This window comes from Lutra lutra, chromosome 11 (assembly GCF_902655055.1).
Source record: "Lutra lutra chromosome 11, mLutLut1.2, whole genome shotgun sequence".
Lineage (NCBI taxonomy): Eukaryota > Metazoa > Chordata > Mammalia > Carnivora > Mustelidae > Lutra > Lutra lutra.
In genome coordinates this window covers 13,523,167-13,545,517 of record NC_062288.1, presented here as the reverse complement: position 1 = coordinate 13,545,517, position 22,351 = coordinate 13,523,167, and the positions used below count along the sequence as shown (strand labels likewise).

The 22,351-nt window shown below is 36.1% G+C and overlaps 1 protein-coding gene across 11 annotated transcripts in view; it reads left to right on the top strand.

Moving 5' to 3' along the window:
- SUGCT (succinyl-CoA:glutarate-CoA transferase) overlaps positions 1 to 22,351 on the top strand; it is an 802,332-nt gene that overhangs the window by 149,568 nt on the left and 630,413 nt on the right. For 10 of the 11 annotated variants that reach the window (XR_007121423.1, XM_047694502.1, XM_047694505.1 and 7 more), the window contains exon 8: positions 4,121 to 4,264. The exons of the other annotated variant lie outside the window; for it this stretch is intronic. Coding sequence is in view for 9 of the 10 variants with exons in the window: in XM_047694502.1 (XP_047550458.1) it covers positions 4,121 to 4,264 (144 nt within the window). In the remaining variant the exon portion in view is untranslated. The remainder of the gene's footprint in view (positions 1 to 4,120; positions 4,265 to 22,351) is intronic. 11 annotated transcript variants of the gene reach the window in all.

Below are 22,351 nucleotides of genomic sequence, written 5' to 3'. Positions count from 1 at the left end.
TGCCCATCCCCCACCTCCCGTCTCTCTAGCAACCATTAGTTTGTTCACTGTATTTTTAAGTCTGATTCTGCTTTTTGTTTGTTAATTCATTAGTTTTATTTTTTTAGATTCCACATATAAGGGAAATCATATAGTGTTTGTCTTTCTGTTTGACTTATTACATTTAGCGTAATACCCTCTAGGTCCAACCATGTTGTCTCAAATGGCACAGTCTCATTCTTTTTTATGACTTTGTAGTATTTCAGCATATCTGTGCATGTGTGTGTGTATGTGTACATACACATGTACATACATACCACCTCTTCCTTATCCATTTGTCTCCTAATGGACACTTAGGTTGCTTCCATATCTTGGCTATTTTAACTAATGCTGCAATAAATATAGTGGTGTATATATCTTTTTGAATTTGTAAATATCTTCTCCCATTCATTAGGTTGCCTTTTTGTTTTGTTGGTGGTTTCTTTTACTGTGCAAAAGCTTTTTATTTTGATGTAGTCCCAGTAGTTTATTTTTGCTTTTGTTTCCCTTGCCTTAGGAGACATACATAGAAAAATTTTGCTGCAGTTGATGTTAGAGAAATTAGTGCCTAGAATTTTATGGTTTCAGGGCTCACATTTGTGTCTTTAATCTATTTTGAGTTTATTTTTGTGTATGGTATTAGAAAGTCATCCAGTTTCATTCTTTTACATGCAGCAGTTTAGTTTTCCAGCACCACTTATTGAAGAGACTATCTTTTCTCCATTGTATATTCCTGACTCCTCTGTAATATATTAATTGATCATATATGTGTGGTTTCATTTCTGGGGTCTCTATTCTGTTCTATTGATTTATGTGTCTATTTCTCTCTCTCTCTCTCTCTTTTTTTTTTTTTTGCCAGTACCAAACTGTTTTGGTTGCTACAACTTTATTTTTTAAGATTTTATTTATTTATTTGTGAGAGGGAGAACGAGAGCACAAGTGAGGTGAGGGACAGAGGGAGAAGCAGATTCCCTGCTGAGCAGGGAGCCCAATGTGGGACTCAATCCTGGGACTCTAGGATCATTACCTGAGCTGAAGGCAGGCACTGACTGAGTCACCCAGGTGCCCTTATTATTCTAGCTTTTCAGTATAACTTGAAATCTGGGGTTGTGATACCTCCAGTTTTGTTTTTATTTCTCAAGATTTCCTTGACTATTTGAAATTTTTTGTGGTTCCATATAAATTTTAGGATAATTTGTTCTATTTTTGTTAAAAAACCCCACTATTGGTATTTTGATAGGGATCACATTGAATCTGTAGATTGCTTTGGGTAGTATGCACATTTTAATATTCTTAGTTCATCTAATCCATGAGCATGAAATATCTTTCCATTTGTTTCTTCTTCAATTTCTTTCATCAGTGTTTTATAGTTTTCAAAGTACAGGTCTTTCATCTCTTTGAGTTTATTCCTATGTATTTTATTCTTTTTGGTGCAATTGCAAATGAGGTTGTGTTCTAATTTCTCTTTCTACTATTTTGTTATTAGTATATAGAATGCTACTGATTTCTGGGTATTAATTTTGTATCCTGCAACTTTACTGAATTCATTTATTGCTCCTAGTAGTTTTTTGGTAGAGTCTAGGACTTTCTGTGTATAGTATCATGTTGTTCACAAATAGCAACATTTTAACTTCTTTACCAATATGGATGCCTCTTATTCATCTTGAAGTATTTTCTAATTTCTTATATGATTTTGTTTGTTACTTATTAATGCTTTGGAATTATGTTGTTTACCATCCACATATTTTTGGTTTTCCAAATTATGCCTCTGTTAGTGATGTTAAGTTCATTCAGTTATTATTTGAGAACATATTTTGTATGAACTCACTACTTTTAAATTTATTTTAGTTTGTCTTATGGCCTATGGTATTGTCTGTCCTAGAGAATTTTCCATGTGCACTTGAGAAGAATCCAACATTTTGTTGTTGGGTATGTTTTCTAAATATTAAATATATTTGGTTTATGGTGTTCAAATCTTTTCTTTGTTTCTTGATTTCCTATCTAATTGTTCTATTCACTATTCATATTTGAGTTTTGAAACCTATTATCCCTGAAGTGTCTGTTTCTCCTTTCAAATCAGTCACTTTTTGCTTTTTGTTTTTTGGAAGCTCTGTTGTTGGATGCATATATGTTTATACTTGTTATATCTTCCTAATGCAATGGTCCCATTTTCTCTTGTGACATTTTTTTGGTTTGTTTTAATATCTCTTTGGTCTGATATTAGTATAGCCACTCCAACATTCTTATGGCTATTGTTTGCATGACATATTTTTTTCCCCATGCTTTCATATTTTCAGCCGATTTGTATCTTTGAATCTAAAGTATGTTAGTAAACCTGATTCATACTTTGAATCTAAGTATGTTAGTAAGTTGGTGTTTCACTAAAATTATTTGATACAAATAATTTTATCACCTTTAACGGTGATAATGTTGTCTCTGATATATTGACGAGTTAATGTTTGTTTAATACTTATAATCTCATACTGTTATTCTGGATAATGATGTTTTTGGAATATTAAGCAGGTACAACCTCCCCTTTTCAGGAAGTTTAAATATAAGATAAAGGATTTATTATCTAATTTATTCCTATTGGTCTGAGAAGTAGAGCAGATAAAATATGAGTTTATTCATTTTATAGCAAGAAAATGTGTCTATAAACAAATTTGCACTTTTCTCTCACTTTTAACACTATAAATAATCTTAAATCCCAATGACAAATTTAATTTTAAATTTACTGATTCAAGCCACTACAAGTTTTTCCAATCATAATGGGTAGGAAACAGCTTGAGGTTTCCAATTTTCATTGCTATATCTTCATTGAAATTGTGTTGAAGAGCAGAGAAAAAGTTTAGTTATTAAATATTCTCATTTACTTGATTTTAACATTATTTAGCACTCTTGTAAGATGATTGACATAGTTCGTGTATGGATTGCAGGAAAGGAAAAACTACCTTCTGAAAATGATTGAATAGCAGCTGGAATTAATGAATAAGGAGGTGATTGAATGAGTGCATCAACCAGATGAAATATAGGCTTTTTTTTTTTTTTACATATTCTGTGTGATGAAAGGATTAACAGAATTCAAGGTAATGCAAAATAGAAACTCTATGATATAACAATGAGTGATAATAATGTTAATGATAGTGTTAGCTGATTTTTATAGGAGACTTATTGTTTGCCAGGCACTATTCTAGTATCTTTACATATCTTTACATACATATCTAGTATCTTTACATTGTCAAATCAGACTGACTTTTATTTGAAGATGTTAATCACTATTAAGCTTTACTTGTAATTTTAAGGATACAAGGAACTGAAAGTCACAGGAAAAGCAGACAGAGGTCCTGGACATTGAGAGAGGCCCCTAGATTCCTTCTTCCCATGGTAGACAAAACTCTCCATCCCGGAGCAGTAGATATGATCTCTAATGATGTACATGGGTTACCTTGTACAATAGGGAACATTATAGGCTGTGAAATATTCCATTTTGTACTCCGATAATTGCATAGGTGATGTCTCTTATAAACCTATAGATTCTAGGTTTGTTTACCATAATGGTTCTAAAACAAGGTGTATTCTGCTAAAAGCCTTCTATGGATGAGTACATTTTTTTTTTTTTAAAGCTAATACCATTGGTATATTTGTCAGTAGCTAACATGCTTATAAGGAGAGTAGACCAGGTCTTCTGCCTTCTTTTTTCTTGGGAGAGCCTCCTACCCAACAAGAAACAAAAACAAAGCAAAACCAAACCTTTCTTTCATTTCCAATGAATTTCCTTATTTAAATTCAAATTCAATTATTTATTTTTTTCTGTTAAACTAGGTAAAATATATTAAGAAGGAACTTCAGGCATATTTAAAATATTCTATTTTATTTTATTTGGTTTGGTTTGGTCTGTAGGACATGGAGTGAGAGATACAGTAAATAGAAATATATTCTTACCAGTAGCAGATATCCACTGTAGCAGCTTGGTATATTCCTTTTGTGTGTGTGCATGCACATGTCATCTACAATTCTTTCTTCTGTTTTCTCTTAGAATATTTGAGAAATCATATGAGGGTTTCAATTTTCAATTTTCTCTGATTTTCTTTCCCCAACCCAGGATGGAGACCCAGTTCGTCCGGGAGTGGCCATGACTGATCTCGCTACTGGCCTGTATGCATATGGAGCCATTATGGCTGGATTGATACAAAGATACAAAACAGGGAAAGGACTGTTCATTGATTGTAACCTACTGTCATCTCAGGTACCAATCCAAAGAACATTTGAGATTGTGGTGTAGGCATATGTCTGGGTTATACTCTTTCATATTGAATCCTATAGTCAAAAATCCCATCTGCAAAAAGAAAAATAAAAAACAAACCAGGAAAAAAACCACAAACAACAACAGCAAAAGCTGTTCAATTTTGGTATACTTAATTATTGTTAAGTTAAAATAAACAGACCATGAATATTTTGTTATATGTAGACATTGCCATTGAATTAGAGTTTTAAAGACTATATTAAAATGGGTCTATTACTATTTGTGAGAAAAGAGTACATTTGGTTCTATTTTATTATCACATGAGCTCTGTAACTTCTTTTGACCAGGATTTCTTCACCTTTTATGTACTATGGGCCCTTTGAATAGTCTGGTGAAGGCTATGGACCTTTTTTCAGAATTTTGTTTTTAGATGCATAAAATGATATACTTATCATTACAAGGGAGCCAGTTATATTAAAATATGGTTATTTCTATATAAAAGCCAGTTTTGTGTTGTAATAACACATGTGGTTTTTTACTAATACATTAAACCATATGATCTATTATCGTAACTATTGCAATTTTGAGGTAATGTTGAACATAAATGATGTTTTAAGATATTTGCAATATCTAGAATATGATATGAAAATATGGATAGTTTATTGGTAATCAAGCCATAGGAACTACTAACACTCCTGGAATTTGTTGCCTACATTCATAATTGAAGAAAATGCTAAATTTTGTTAGAAATTGGATGGACTTAGAGATATAATTTTTTTTTCCATTCAAATTAATTACTTCCCAGAATTCTTTCCATGGACTCCAGGTTAGAATCCCTGGTTTAGAGAGTTATCAGTTATGTCATGCTAAAAACTAACCTGGTGGAATTAAAAGGCTGACTAACTCTAAGATTGACATTTTGTCTCCTTTTTATTGGAGCAGACCTAGATGCCTATTCAGAACTGATAAATTTTCAGGAATAGAAAAAAAGAAAATACCAAATTTATGTAAGGAGATATTTTACTATGGGAAAAATTACTTTATAGATGGAAACCTCAGTTAGGAATTTCAGATTTAAATGGCATACAAGGGAGACTAGTAAACTTGGAAATCTGCTTGGAGATTTGTTCTCATAGACAAAATTAAGGAGTTGTCTAGAGGTTAGAAAAAACATCAAAATGGTTGAAGGTAAAATACTACATATGGGGTTTCAACATTAGCTTTGAGTCACAGTGAGCATTTTAATGGTTATATAAAAGGGTAAAATAATTCTCTCCAAATGAATGAACTGCCTTCTAAATAGAGAAACACAGATGTTGGTTATGGAAAGAAGCTGAAAGCCTTTTCCTCTTTCCTCTAATTTTATATCTGTAAGGAACCTGAGGCAGGGTAAGTTAACTGGCTACAAGTTACACATTCAATAATGTTGGAAGCCAGGAAGCCTTCAGGGGGTTTGACCTGTGCAGTCACAGAGGGTCCTAGGCTTAGTTTAAATACTCTGTTATCATTGCCATGAGATTCTTAATTATTTTGAACGACAGACCCTACATTTTTTTCACTTTGCACCAGTACTTGCAAATTATGTGGCTGGTCCTGGATTTGGGACCCTATTTATTTTATTTATTTATTTATTTTTAAAAAAATTTTATTAATTTATTTGACAGACAGAAATCACAAGTAGGCAGAGAGACAGGTGAGAAGCAGGCTCCTGGCCAAGCAGAGAGCCCGATGCGGGGCTCGATCCCAGGACCCTGGGATCATGACCTGAGCTGAAGGCAGAGGCTTTAACCCACTGAGCCACCCAGGTGCCCTGGGACTCTATTTAAATCTCCTGATCTTTACCTAGTCTGCTTTACTTACATGTCAATGATTAATTAGCTTTGGAAGAAATTCTCTTGTAGTGTATGGTAGAATTTAATTCTCTTCCAGCACCTAGCACAGTGATTCATGGTGTGGAGGTTTGTGGTTCCCTGGGGATGGGAGTGGAAGAGGGGGTTTGATATCACCAGTAGGGCTGTTTCAAAGTGAGGGTACAGGAAGTGCAAACTCATGCATACCTACGTACACTGCTTTCCAGTCATTTTGGGTATGTATGTGTGTTTGTTGCTCATGTTGTCCCCTGAGCCTGTAAGTCCTATGAATGCAGGAATAATGTTTGTTTCTGCTTACAGTGGTATCCTCAAAGCCCAGCCCAGTGCTCATCAAATAGCGGGCTCTTCCAATCTTTTGAGATCAATAGGACACCCACTGTTACAGTGGGTATGTCTCATGGCCCCTAGGTTTGATAGGAAGGTTAGAAAAACGTAGAAAACCATAGATTAGGATAAGCACTTGATAAACAACTAATGATGAGATGATTTGCTTTTAGCAAACTCGGTAGGAGGGATTTAGCCCATTTGCTGTAGCCGATCCAGTCCAAGGTTGCTAAAGTTATTAGTGTGTTTTAGACTCATTAACTACCTTTTTAAAATCGAGGTAAAACTGACATTAACCATTATATTAGTTTCAGTTATACAATATGATGATTTAATATTTGTATATATTGCAAAATGATCACCACAGTAAGTTTGGTTAACATCCATCCTGATACATAGTTGCGGTCTCTTTTTCCCACAGTATTATTAGCTATAGTCACCATGCTGTACGTTACATCCCTGTGACTTACTTATTTTATAACTGGAAATTTATACCATCTGACTCCCTTCACCTATTTTACCAGCCCTTTGCCTCTTGCAACCACCGATCTGTTCTCTGTATCTATGAGATCAGTTTTTTTTTTTTTAAGTAAAAAAAAATTTCTTCTAGATTCCACATATAAGCAAGATTGTATTTCTCTGACTGGCTTCTTTTACTTAGCATAATGCCCTCAAGGTCCATCCGTGTTGTTACAAATGGCAGGATTTCCTTCTTTTTTTGATTCCTGAATAACATTCCATTGTGTGTGTATATATGTACAACTTTTTTTTTTAATCCATTCATCCTTTTTTTTTTTTTAGATTTTATTTATCTAATTGTCAGAGAGAGGGAGAGAGCACAAGCAGGGAGAGCAGCAGGCAGAGCAGGCAGAGGGAGATGCAGGCTCCCGTTGAGCAAGGAGCCTGATGTGGGACTCGATCCCAAGACCCTGGGATCATGACCTGAGTCGAAGGCAGCCACTTAACCAACTGAGCCACCCAGGCGTCCCTATCCATTCATCCATTGATGAACACTTAGATTGTTTCCATATCTTGGCTATTGTCATTACCTTTTAACAATAAAAATCAATTAAGTCTTATTTTAAAGCCATGGATTTTCAGATCTAATGTTTTATATGATCTTCATAAGAATCACTTGAGGTAGGTAGGGCAGGAATTTTTTTAAAAGATTTTATTTATTTATTTGAGAGAGAACACAAGAGTGAGAGAGGGGTGAAGGGCAGAGTGGGAGGAAGAGGGAAAAGAATCCCATGGAGACTCCATGCTGAGTGCAAGTCTGGACTCCATCTCACAACCCCAAGATCATGATCTGAGCTGAAACCAAGAGTTCAATGCTCCACTGCACCCAGGTGTATGGGGCAGGACTTTTTATTCCTATTTTACTTGGAAAGAAACTGAAGCTGGGAGATGTTGATCTGCTTGACCAACAGAGTCACAGCAAGAATTTTGGTTTCTCTTTCCCCTACACAATAAAGACAAAAGCTTTGGCACCGAGGGACAGGCAAGAGCTAGCTTTCCTGTGGTGAAGCTCCAGGGGAGAAGGCAAATTTTGTAAAAGACAGAGGAAAAGAAAAGATCACTCAGTGGAAAGGGTACATGTAACAAGGCCGGCCCCTCCTGTGCCCACGTTGCATTCCAAGAGTCAGAGTAAGACAGTGTGACAAAGTGGACCTGTCTGGATCATTATCTAATCATGTTCAGATGCAGGGAGAGATAACGATCATGGAATTTAACCTGATGGACAAGTGTTTCTGTTGAGATATGGGAATTTTGAGAAAGAGAACATTTGGAGTGGGTTTTTTATGAGCTCTTGTCAGCTGAGGACTCACTGTGTCCCAGGCGCTGTGGTAGCTCCGTTAGAGTGGGAGGTGACACGTCTGTTCAAGGCTTAGTAGTAGAGATGGTCTTGTCCTAATGGAGATCTGGAGGTGATGCATGGTTCTATGTAGGAGAGAGTTTTAGAACACAGTTGGGCCAAGAGTATTAAGGGCCTCACATGTCATGCTTAGGAATGTGGTTTTTAACCTCTCAAGGCCTCTGGTTTTTTATCTAGCAGTTCCCTCGGTGACGATCTTTTCAACCAAAGACTGTGTCTCCTTGGAGACATGCTATGGTTGCCACAACCAGAATAGCTTCTGAGCTGGGAACAGTGCTAAGTTTTCAAGGGCAGTGGTACAGATAATAGTTTATGTTGAAGCTAGTCTGAAGTGCAAGGTGGTGGGCGATAAGACCATTTTCATTCTCTTCTCCCACTCCTGCCCAAGCTCTATTCATCTCGTTTTGCCTCTACCCTATTTCTTTTCTCTGTAACTTCTTTTCTTCTCATCTCATGTGCCGCTGCAGTCTTGGGCATCTCTTTTCTCTTTTTCCCTCTTGTCTTTCTTTACTTCCCTGTTTTCCCTCCTATTCTGCGCTGCCTTTTCCAAGTCCCCTTTTCTCCATCTTTCATTACATGGAGCTATAGTTGAAGCAGTGTACCATGAGGGAAACTTACAGAATCTTTTAGCAGTTTCCATGGAAGAAAAAGGAAGACCTTTTTCATAGAACCCCAGAAAACAAGACCATATATTTCACTGGCTTAAGTGACCATTCCTGAACCAATTAATGAGGACTGAAAAATATGCTGTTTGTCTTAAGCCGTTCTAGGTACCAGGGATGGGGTTCACTCTACCCAAACAATATGACTGTAATGGGGGAAATGTGATTCCCCCAAAGAATGGTAAGGTTATTTTTTGGCCAGAGGCAGGGGAAATAGTGTTGGGGGCCAATCAACATTATATTAACAATACTGAGTTGTTGTTTTGAGAATCTAGTGCACTAAAGGATGTGAAAAATTCTGCGTAAATTAGAAAGTATTCCAATGACTTGCATTAATTTTATTAGGTTATTGAGAAAATATTTTGCAGTGTTAGAAATGTGCTGAAATTAAAAAGGTGGCTATTGACATAATGATTTTATTATCATAATTATTGTAGCTTTTCATAATAGAGAAATCTTGACTAACTTTACTCAGTCTTTCAATTTAACATAACATTTATAGATTCTAGATCCATATACCAAACCACAGAATGATTAAACTTTGCTTTATGTAAATGCGAAGCACTATTTCTAGGTACTTTTCAAAGTAGTATAATAGGAAACTTCACCTTTTAAAAAATGTGTTCATTTTCTTTTTTTATATAAATGTTCACCTGCATTGAGCAGATAACATTTGAACTTAATTTCAGCTGCCTGGAAAATGACGGTGATTTCATGCCGTGGGTAAAAAAACATACTTCTCTACTCATTTTGATTGCATTACATAGGATGACAAACGAATGATTGTAACATTCGATATCAGTTGCTAAAAATGAAATTTTGTGCTCCTTCTCTTAGAAGTGAGCTGGTATACAATTACGCAAATTACACTTGATTTGAATAGTAGCTAATTATTAACTCAGAGTTGATTGCCTCGACCACAACAAAACCATTTCATTGTAGAGACACGACAGTGGCCGGGATGTGGTTTACAAGTGGGCACCAAATTTTTCATAGTTCCAAGGCTATGAACTTTTAACCCTTGTCATAAAATTCTTTGATTTTTTTTTTTTAGTCTTAATATGATTTAAAGTTGTCAACTGAAGATTGTCTAACGTCAGCATCTAAACTGTATTCTTCAGATGATATTGGTAAATAACAAGGAAGTGGGTTTGGATGTGGTTCCAATTACTCTGTTGCTCTTATTCTTCTGTTGTGGCTTGCAGAAATATCTTTTGGAAGTTTTAATATCCTTCCTGTACTTAATTGCAACCAGGCTTCCCTAATTACTATGACAATGAATCTTTTTAGCACCAACCTTGCATAATTATTTTCACATATAGAATGTTTTGGCATTTTTGATGTCATTATTCCTTCTCCGTGTTTGTAACACTGTTCATATTTAGAGTAGGTAAAATTTCAGCTGTCATTATTGTAGCACACCTCTCTGGATAAATTTCTGAATTTCAAAAAAGTATTGTAATCTGAAATTCATCTTTTTCTGTCTTTAGATACCTGTGTTTCTTCTTTTCTTTTTTAATTCTGTATCTTTTTAAAAAACAGCTCTAGTGCTATGATGAGTACTGTGAAGTGTGTAAATCTGGCGATTCACAGACCTGTGCCCCTGGGGCTAGTAATACATTTTATGTTAATAAAAAATAAAAAACTAAGAAAAAAAAACCCAAAACAGCTTTAGTGAGGTGTATTTTTTAAAAAAGTATATGTGAAAGAGAGAGAGAGAGGGAGAGTGATAGAGCATTAGTGGGGTGAGGGGCAGAGGGAGAGGGAGCCACTGAACAGGGAACCTGATGCGGGACTCGATCCCAGGACCCCGAGATCACGACCTGAGCTGAAGGCAGACGCTTAACTGACTGAGCCACCCAGGCACCCTAGTGAAGTATGTTTTGTGTGTCATAACATTCACCCAGTTTTAAGGGACCATATAATAATTTCTAGTACAGTTAGTAAGTTATGCTACCGTTACCATAAATCAGGTTTTGAAATAAATTCTCATACAGTCATTTCTGGTCTGGGTTGTACCCATGAGGCTAGAAAGGACCAGTTTTGAGTGGGAAAGAATGTAACACTGGGTTGACTTGGAATTCAGGGCCCATTTTGATTCTGTGGGCCTTAGACGATTTTACCTTTGTGGGTCCTTTCCTCCATAAAAATACTAAGAACTATAGCTTCATTGGTATAAAGATGAATATAATTCATTACTATGTATTAATTATTATTGTGTTAATTTTTTCTCACTTTGAAATTAAAATTAAAACATTCTGTGTATCTCTGAAGTATGGTGAGCAGGAGGCCTGAGAAGTCAGCTCTGGAAGAATTCCCTTAAAAATAGCCTGTAAGGGATGCCTGGGTGACTCAGTCAGTAAGCATCTGCCTTGGGCTCAGGTCATGATCTCAGGGTCCTGGGATTGAGGTCTGCATCAGGCTCCCTGCTGGGCGGGAAGCCTGCTTCTCCTTCTCCCACTCCCCCTGCTTGTGTTCCTGCTCTTGCTGTCTCTCTTTCTCTGTCAAATAAATAAAATCTTAAAAAAAAAAAAGAATAGTCTGTAAATGTGCTGAATTTGTGAGGAAGGACATTACGTATCCAGGAAAGAATTGGAGGTTGGAAGTTGAGATCTTGCTGAAGGGTGAACAGAGGATGGGAAGGGAGAGAAGCAGCAGCCTATGACCAAGGAAGTTGATAGCATGGAGCAGGGAGAGGAAAAATGAGGAGCTCATATCAGAAAGCTTAAGAAGTCAGAGAACTGTGAGTTTACATTTGAACCTCCCTTTTTTGACAAGCCTGATGCATTTCTTCCATGAAGGCCTATGTAAGCCTGATCATCCTTCCTTACTTGAGGCCAATTTTTAATGTGTATCTGGTTTCCATTCTTAAGTGGCATTCTCCCTAAGTCCTCTCCTATTGTTTATTAAAGTTTGAGGGGTACAAATAAATATTAACATTTCTGATATCAAGATAACTAATTAGGTAGGTAAAGACACACACAAGAGTGAAAAATCAGATGACTTCCAAGGAAAATGAGAATTTTAGATAATCTGTTTTTTTTAATTTTTTTTATTTTTTTATTTTTTCAGCATAACAGTATTCATTATTTTTGCACCACACCCAGTGCTCCATGCAATCCGTGCCCTCTACAATACCCACCACCTGGTGCCCCCAACCTCCCACCCCCCACCCCTTCAAAATTCTCAGATCGTTTTTCAGAGTCCATAGTCTCTCATGGTTCACCTCCCCTTCCAATTTCCCTCAACTCCCTTCTCCTCTCCATCTCCCCTTGTCCTCCATGCTATTTGTTATGCTCCACAAATAAGTGAAACCATATGGATAATCTGTTTTTTTATGTTATTATTTTATACTATTGGTTGGATTGAATACAAGTTGGCTATAATATAAACATGGTTTGCTTTTTAAAAATTTTTTATATTTTTAAGAAAATCTAGTGAACTGTGTGTTGGGAGGATGCTCTGGTTTTGTATAACTGAAATCGTTAGTTATAGTCATTGGCATTGAATATATTTATATGACATGGACCACGGTGAGGGAAACTGGAGCTTTTAATTTGTAATAATTGATAATTACTAGTGGGAGAATATTTCAAAGGAGAACAGAATAAACCAAGACAAGTTTCATTGTGATCCAATTTAATTCTCTTATTAGATACTTTAAAATAATTTGATGCTTTTCAAAAAGTTCTGAAAAATAGAAACATAATTAGGATCAAGATATAAAAGAGTTGAGGAGAAAGATCCATTGGTGTTGACAAATATTCACCAAATTTAGATTTTGTCTTTGCAGAATCTTGTAGAATAATGAATTTAGTGGACTGTTCCTAAAGGTGGGTCTAACAGTATTAGAATCATCTTTATTCTCTCTGTTACCAGAGTTGGAACAATTTGTTTTTGTTGCTAAGTGAGCTGATCCTACCTTCATCCTTGTACTTTTTAGGATTGGAAAATTTTATGTAGAATAAAATGTAATCAGGGGCATCTGGGTGGCTCAGTGGGTTAAGCCTCTGTCTTTGGCTCAGGTCATGATCTCAGGGTCCTTGGATCAAGCCCCACATCCAGCTCTCTGCTCAGTGGGGAGCCTGCTTCCTGACACCACCCCACCCACCCGCCTGCCTCTCTGCTTACTTGTGATCTCTGTCAAATAAATAAATAAAATCTTTAAAAAAAAAGTTGTAATCATATCCTTCTGTGTTGGCTAATTAATGGTGGCTCTATACCTGCCATCAGTTATGGACCAGCTGATTCCTACTGGAACTTGTCTATTTGGCCCCAATTATTATTTCATCATTGTAGCTAAAGGATAAGTAAACCACTAGCATCAAGCATGGTGGCTGAGATTTAATTTCTAGGAAAATCACTTTAACTCTTTACAGAATGTATATGAAGAATAATGGTGAATTTTTTTTTAGACTTAGAGTCATTACATACCAGCAATATATAATTTTTAAGTTTTTTTTTGTTTTGTTTTGTAGCCTAGGGTCATTATATACCAGCAATATGCAGTAAGATCTTGATTAACTAAAGCACTTAGCAATTTGGATATTCTGGTTGATTTCATTTTCTACATGACTGAAGGCTAAAAGGCAACTACTTTGGTTTCAACCATTTTCATAGAAAATCCTCTAAAATGCTTTAATTTTCCTTTCTGTTATGGTAAATGCCATATACCAAATATAGTTTCACCTTAAATGTTCTTATTCACATCTCTCTCTTTTTTAACCTATTGATACTCCCTTTTGGCAGTAAAAAGTGAAGTTGAATCCTCACTAATAATCTATTTGTCATCTACCCATTATTCATCCATCTATCCGTCCATCCATCCATCCATCCATCCATCCCTGTTTCTCATCTACTGTGTGGCAGAGTATACAATACATGATAAGCCAGCAAGTTCCCTGCTATATCAAATTTACATTGTCACTGAAGATATAGATAAAAAACAAGTAATAAGTGATGCATTTGCAGAAGGAAATAAGCAGTGTAATAAAGATAACAGGGGCATTTCTGTTAGCGAGGAGGGCAAGATCATTCCTGAGAGAGGGAACAATAAATGCAAAGGCCTGTAGCAGGACAAGACTTGGCATGCTCTAGGAACTGACAAAAGGTTGATGTACTTGACTGAAAGACATCCCTTGAAGTTGACACTGGCACTAAATCTGGCTATTTATTAATAATCATCTGAAGAATAAACATGGGTTGTGACATTTAAATAATAACCCAGTAATCTATAGTTAGTAGGCCCATTAGAAGTTAGGAGTCAGTAACAGAATCTGGTTTTAGCGGGGAAGGAATTTATTGGAGGGGACTAGGTCAAGCCTACAGGGTAAGGGTTGAGTTCTGATGCTGTTTTGGTGGGATGACAGTAAAAACAAGGACTGCCAACAGCTTTAATCTTCTCTGCCACTTGGGCTGACTGGAGGCCAGTACTGAGAAGACTGAGACAGGACAGTTGTGATTATTAACAACAGTGCCTGCCAAGGTGCGGCATTGGGAAAGTGCCATTCAACTTGCCGACCTACTAGTAGACACTGTATTATGTAGGCTTCTTGTATTCTCGAAAAGTTGAATTATTGAGAATGTCTTTAATAACATAGTAAAACTTGTATAATGTTTACTTTATACTAGACACTGTTCTAAGCACCTTGCATATATAACCTAGTTTATTTCCTCAATGGCTCTTTTGTTTCCCATTTTACTTAGGAGGAAACAGAGGTGCAGAATAGCCTCAGCCATTCACTGAGTCGTCGAGCTAGAACCTGAACTCAGTCTGGATGCAGAGACTGCTGTACTTTTACTCTCAAGTGTATAAGGCCCTCCCAGTATTCATTAATTTATTTATGGACTTACATATTTAAATGTCCAATGCTAGGAATACAGTGTTATGGCAAATTGGGATGTTTGGGAATATGTTTTAGCTATTCCAAGGGGTAGACAAAGATAATAAATCTTAACTTCTCTTTTGGGAGAATGATTTTAATAAGCACAGTGATCAGCACTGAGCAATAGAGCTTAACATGACTGCATATTGATCTCATATCTTGCAACCTTGCTGGGCTCATTTTTCTAGTTCTAAGTGTATTTTAGTGGATACTGTAGGATTTTCCATATAGAAGACCGCATCATCTGTGCATAAAGATAGTTTTACTTTTTCCTTTTCAAAATGGATGCCTCTTACTTCTTTTTCTTGCCTAATTTCCCTGGGTAGAAAGAACCCAAGTACAATGTTGAATAGAAGTAGCAAGAGCAGGCAACCTTTTCTTTTTCTTCATTTCAGAGCAGAGCATTGCCAGTATGTGTGAGGTGAGTTGTGCTGTTTTCACTGATGCTCTTTATCTTTTTTTTTTTTTTTTTAAGGTTTTATTTATTTCACAGACAGAGATCACAAGTAGGTGGAGAGGCAGGCAGAGAGAGGAGGAAGCAGGCTCCTCGCTGAGCAGAGAGCCCGATGCAGGGCTCAATCCCAGGACCCTGGAATCATGACCTGAGCTGAAGGCAGAAGCTTTAACCCACTGAGCCACCCAGGCGCCCCGATGCTCTTTATCAAGTTGAGGAATTTCCTCTTATTCTTGGTTTGCTGAATTTTTTTTTTTTTTAATCACAAAGGTGTTAGATTTTGGCAAATGCTATTTCTGCAACTATTAAGATCATGATTTGGCTCGCATCACTTATCCTGTTAATATGTTATTTGATATTGATTGGCTTACATTGATTTTGGTATATTGAACGAGTTTTGCAATCCTGGGAAAAATCTCACTTGGGCATGTCTAATCTTGTGTATAGTTGCTGTATTCTGTTTGCTAGTATATGGTTAAAGATTTTGGGGTCTATTCAAAAGGAGAATTGATCTGTAATTTTCTTCTTCTGGATGTTTTTTGTATCAGGTATATCTCAAGAATGAGTTGTTCCCTTCTCTCTTAGTTTTGGAAGAGTTTGTGAAGAATTAGCATTTTTTAGAATTCTGTTTTTTAGTTCTTTGGTAGAATTCATCAGAAAAGCTAAAAAAGCCTGGATTTTTTATGAGTTTTATGAGTACTAATTTAATCTATTTGTTCTAAGTTTATGTAGTTTTTCTATCATTTGTCAGTTTCAGTAATTTGTGTCTTTGTAGGAGCTTGTCGTTTTATTTAGGTTACTTAATTTATTGACATATTATTGTTCGTAGCATTTTCATATAATCCTTTTTACTTCTGTGAGTAGATGTGCTCACTCTTTTATTCCCGATTTTAGTAACTTGAGTCTTTTCTCTTTTTTTTTCTCTCTTCAGTCTCCCTTAAGATTTGTTAATTTTGTTGATCTTTCCAACAAACTAACTTTAGATTTCATTGGTTTTCTCTATTGGTGTTGTCCATTCTATTTTATTTATTTCTGCTCTTTATTATTTCCTTCCTTTTGCTAATTTTGGGTTTAGTTTGCTCTTGTTTTTTTTGGTATCTTGTGGTGGAATGTTAAGTTATTGATTTGAGATCTTTTATTTTTAAATATTGTCAGTTTCAGCTGTAAATTACCCTCTAAGAACTGTTTTACCTTCATCTCATAAGTTCTGGTATGTTGTGTTTTCCTTTTCCATTATCTCAAATTGCTTTCTAATTTCCTTTTGTGATTTCTTCTTTGATCCATTGGTTTTTAGGAATGTGTTGTTTAATTTCCACTCATTTGTGAATTTCCCAAATACCCTTCTGTTATTAATTTCTCACTTCATTCCATTGTAGTTGGAGAACATTTTTTTTTAAGATTTTATTTATTTATTTGAGAGAGAGAGAGAACTTGAGTTGGGGGAGGGACCAAGGGAGAAGGACAAGCCGACTCCATGCGGAATGTGGAGCTGATGTGGGGCTCGATCCCAGGACCCCAAGATCATGACCTGAGCTGAAGTCAGATGCTTAACCAAATGAGCCACCTAGGCACACCTAGAGAACATTCTTTGTGTGAATTTCAGTCTGTTTAAATGTACCAAGGCTTGTTTTGGGCCTAATGAATGATCTCTCTTGGAGAATGTTCCTGGTGTACCTGAGAGGTGTGTTCTGCTGCTCTTATGGGGTGTTCTATAGATGACTATTAGAACCAGTTTGTTTATTGGTAATGTTATGTTTAATATTTTGAGGACCTGTCATTTTTTCCCCTAAAAAAGCAGCATTCTCACGAGCAATTTATGAAATATCTAATTTTTCCAGGTCTTTGCTACTGCTTGCTATTCTGTTTTACTTCAGCTACTGTAAAGTAATTAGTGTAAAGTGGTTTTGATTGGCATTTCTACCCTTCTATTTCTCTGTTGATTTTCCGCCTAGTCATTCTATCCATTACTGAAAGTGAGATATTTAAGTCTCCATCTGTTACTGTTGGACTGTCTCTTTCTTCTTTCAGTTCTCTCAGTTTTTGCTTCAGGTCTTTAAGTACTTTAAGTTCATATATGTTTATAATCGTTACATCTCCTTGGTAAATATTATTGTTATAAAATGAATTAATTTGTCTCTAGTAACAATTTTTTGGTCTTAAAGTCTATTTTATCTGTTTTTTGCTACCATTTTCATCATGTATTATTCCCTTGGGCTATCATAATAAAATACTATATATGGGTTGCTCTAACATTAGAGATTTATTTTCTCATAATTCTGGAAGGTTGAACTCTGAGGTGCAGGCGTTGTAAGGGTTGATTTCTTCTGAGGGCCATGAGGGAAGGATCTGTTTCAGGCCTTTCTTTTGGCTGGTGGATGGTCATGTTTATCTCTGTTTTCACATCATCTTTTTTTGCACATCTGTGTTCAGTTTTTCTCTTTATATAAAGAAATCAGTTATATTGGATTAGGGCACATCCTAGTGATCTCGTTTTAACTTAACTGCCTCTTAAAAGACCCTGTCCCAAATATGGTCACATTCTTATTTATTTTTTTAAGATTTATTTATTTATTTGTTTAGAGAGAAAGTGCAAGAGAGCACAAGTTGGGGGAGGAGGGAGGAAGGGGGAGGGAAAGAGAATCTCAGACAGACTCCTTGATTGAGCCATCCAGGCACTACGCCAAATGTGATCACATTCTGAGGTACGAAGCTTAGGACTTCAATGCATGAATTTTTGAGGAATCACTATTTAGCCTATGACTCATGGTATATCTTCTTTCATCTTTTTAGTTTGACCTCTTTGTGGTTTTGAATCTAAAGTATGTCTCTTCTAGACAGAATATAGTTGAATCGATTTTTTTATGCCTTCTGCCAGTCTCTGTTTTTTTTTACTTGACATTTGCTATTGTTTTTTAATATATCTTATGTCTTTTTTGTTTCTTTGTTCCTTCATTAATACCTTTTTTTTTGCTAAATACATATTTTCTAGTATACTATTGTAATTCCCTTAATATATATGATATATATATATATATATATATATATACACACACACACACATATATTTGTTTTGTTTTGTTATTAGTGATTTCCTAGGAATTACAATTAACATCTTAATCTAAAACAATCTATTTTGGATTAATACCAACTTCATTTGAATATTCTATAAAAACTTTGCTCTAATATAGCTTTGTTTCCTTCCCTCTTCTTTGCACTATTATTCATACATATTACATCTTTATACATTGTATGCTCATCAACACAGATTTACCAATATAGGCTCTATTCAGTTCTCTTTTAAATCAGGTAGGAGAGGAAAGATTTATAGACAAAATATGTTTATACTATCTTTTATGCCTACTTGTTTTAGCTATCTCTACTTGTGCTCTTTATTTCTTTGTGTGGATTTGTGTTACTATCTAGGGGTAGTTTTGTTTTTTGTTTTTTGTTTTTTTTTTTTTCATTTCTGTCTGCAGGACTCACTTTGTATTTCTTGTGGGGCAGGTTTGCTAGCAACAAATTCTTTCCTTTTTTTTTTTTGTTTATTTAGGAATTTTTTAATTACTCCTTTATTTTTGAAAGATTGCTTATTTGCCAGAAATAGAATTCTTGGTTGCCATTCTCCCTTTCCATAGCACAATGAATGTTATCCTGTGGCATCTGTGATTTTTAGTGAGAAATGAGGTAAGAAATCTTGCTACTTTCAAGATTCTTTGTTTCCATCTTTTGACAGTTTGTTTCTGACCTATCTAGATTTGGATTTCTTTGGATCTTGATTGGCTTTTGTTGAGCTTCTTGGATGTGTAGATTAATGTTTTCCATCAAATTTGGGAAGTTTTTGGCCATTACTTTTTCAAGTATTTATTTTTCCACTGTATTCTTTCCTCTCCTCTGGACTCCACTCTTATAGTCATTCTTACTCTTTTCTTCTTCAGATAGGGTTCTTTCAATCTTTGTATATAATTATAGTAGCTGATTTAAAGTCTTTGTCTAGAAAGTATAACACTGGAACTTCCTCAGAGACAGTTTCTATTGACTTTTTTTTTTTTTTAAACCTGCACATGGCCATACTTTCCCATTTCTTTACATGTCTCATAATTTTGTTGTTATTAAAAACTGGATATTTTAAAGAATAGAATGTAGAAACTGTGGAGTTTGAATTTCTCCTGTTCCCGAGGGTTTGTTGTTTTTTAAATGACTTTACCAAGTGAATTCTATAAAGTCTTTATCCTTTGTCTTGTGTAGCCACTGAAGTCTGTGTTCACTTAGCTTAGCGGTCAACTGCTGATTAGGCAGAAAATTTCTTTCTTGTCTTTTTTTTTTTTTTGAGATAGAAGTTTATTGAATACATTGCAAGGGAGCAGCAGGGAGGACAGCAAAGCAGGGACTATTTGCCAGGTGGCCACGATGGGGGTGATAGTTCAGAGGGGAAGTAAGGAGGTATGGAAACATACGGAATTTTCCTTTTTTGGTATTTACACCTGATTGTAAATAACACACTGGTCAGCTCGGGCTTATGGTTTTTTTAAGGTGGGTCACCTAATGAGCCTGTTTGCTTCCAGCCTGGTGGTCACTGTGGGCCCTTTTACCTTACTCAGGTTTCCATTCCTCAAGCCTGTTTCCTATAAGTGGCCTCTACATTCCCCTGACAAAGACAGATTTTTGGCATTTGGGTGGAGGTCTCATCTTCAGTAGTTGCCTCATGCTGGATGGGGGTGGGGGCAGGCTATCCCTACCTAAACTTGTTGATCCATCGGGGGTTCTGTGCAGTTACAGACCAGTATTATTATATATATTATGTTATATTAATGGTATTATATTAATATACTGGTAGGCGATTTGAGTGAAATTCCTTGGTGGCCAGGTCAATGGGATTTAGGGGGAGGGGTATACTCTGATGGTATGTGCTGGAATTCTTGTTGAATCATCATTTCTATATGGAATTGTTGGATTCACTCCAGACGTGTAGGGATGTATTTTGCCTGTAGATTGAGATGGTGGGTGGATCTGCAGGAACAAAGGTATAAAGGGGGACCTACAAGAAGTAAGGCAGCTGAGAGTCAGCCAGGATCAGGAAAGGGTCCCATCTGAGTTCAAAATGTGTGTGGATTTACCTTGGACAAGCTTCCACTGCCAAGTGCATCATCACATGTTGGGAATGGAGGCCTCAGGGGGATAGAGTGGGAGAGGAAAGAAGAGTCCTTAGCCCCCACAGGCATGGGGAGTCTGGTCTCAAACCTTCAAACCCTCAAACCTTCAGGCCACACCAGGGAGCTGACCTGGCCAAAGATCTTCCGTTGTCTGAGAAGTAGTAGGGTTAGACTGTTGAAGGTCGGCAGAGAATTTCCTAACTGCCTTGAACCAATATATGTTAGCTTTTGCACTGTGTGTGTTGGGTTAGGGTTCATAAGTCTACTTTTGCCTTCACTTCATGTTTGTGGAGAACCTGAAGTTTGGCTGTAAGTGAAACATTAGGCCTTTTCAACTCTTTCTTGTTCATGGGCATGGCCTTGCACATGCATGTGGCCTTCCAGATTCCCAGGGAATATGCTGGAGCTTTTCAACATTCCCTATGGACATCTGTTTACCCCCGTGTTTCTTTTTAAGTTTTTGGGTAGCCTCTTGTTTGTTCTAATCGGTATTGCCACCTCAGCTAGCTCTAATGTGAAACAATTATTGCTGATTGTTTTTCACAAATATCCTCAGGATAGGGCTTTGTGTACTGAGAAAGCTCTGAGGCAGGTCAAATTAAAGCAACCCGGAAAATGGGACTTTTCCAGGGCACTCCCAGACAGGTTAAATAGTGACAATTTTCTTTTTCATAAGCTTCAAACTCATTCTGCTTACTTCTGTGGCTTCTAGGCTGCCTGTAGGCTGTTGGTTTTCAAAGTTGCCTCAGAGCTGGTTGAGATGGATGGAATTATGGCAAATTAAGACATCATAAAGCTTACTGTTCTTACATATATTCAGTCATTGTTTTTGAATACTTATTTTTCATTTGTTCCAAGGATTTGCTTAATTTCCAGGTTCTGAAAAAGTTGATCTTGAGAATTTTTCCAGTGTTTTCATTTTGGAAGTTGTACTGACCAGGGTTCGCTAGAGAAGCAGACCTATAGTGTGTGTGTGTGTGTGTGTGTGTGTGTATACATATATATACATACATATGTGTGTGTATATACACACACACACACACACACTATAGGTCTGCTTCTATACATATATGTATATGTATATATACATATATATACACACATATGTATACATATATATGATATAGGAATGCCAATAATTTAATTCAGTCCATGTCTGAATGTCTAAGGACCAGTAGCGCTGATGTCCAGGGGCAAGAGTAGGTGGACGTTCCAGCTCAAGCAGTTTGGATGATGGACTGAGTCAACAGATGCCCACTTGAATTGGTGAGGAGATCTTCATTTGCTCTTTGTTTAAGAGCTAATTTTCTCTAGAAATACCAGAAATAAAGTTTTACTTGATTATCTGGGCATCCCTTAGTCCATTCAAATTGACACATAAAATTAACCATCAAAGAAGTACTACTTCCCTACATATGTAATTTATATTGTTCTAATAGCCGCAATAAAAAAAGTGAAAAGAAACCAATGAAATTAATTTTAATTATTTTAATTATCATTAATTTCAAAATTAATTATGATTTTAATTATTCCATTTAACAAGATATACCCAAGGTATTTTTATTTCAAATGTGAAATTGATATAAAATTAAGAAGGAGGTGTTTTACATTTTTTTTCTGTACCAAGTCTTTCACGTTTGAGAAGTGCTTTATATTTATAGCACATCTTAATTTGGAATATCCTCATCAAGGGCTCCGTGGTCACATGAGGCTAGTGGCTTTTGCAATGGGCAGAATAGTCTTAGAATGCAGGAGAATGGGTAGATGTATTGAAATTCTAGTATTAGAAATTCTAGTAAAAGAAATCTTTGCCCACTTGTGTTGAAAGGGAAAACTGTTTAACCATCTGCTCCTTCACTGTTACCGTC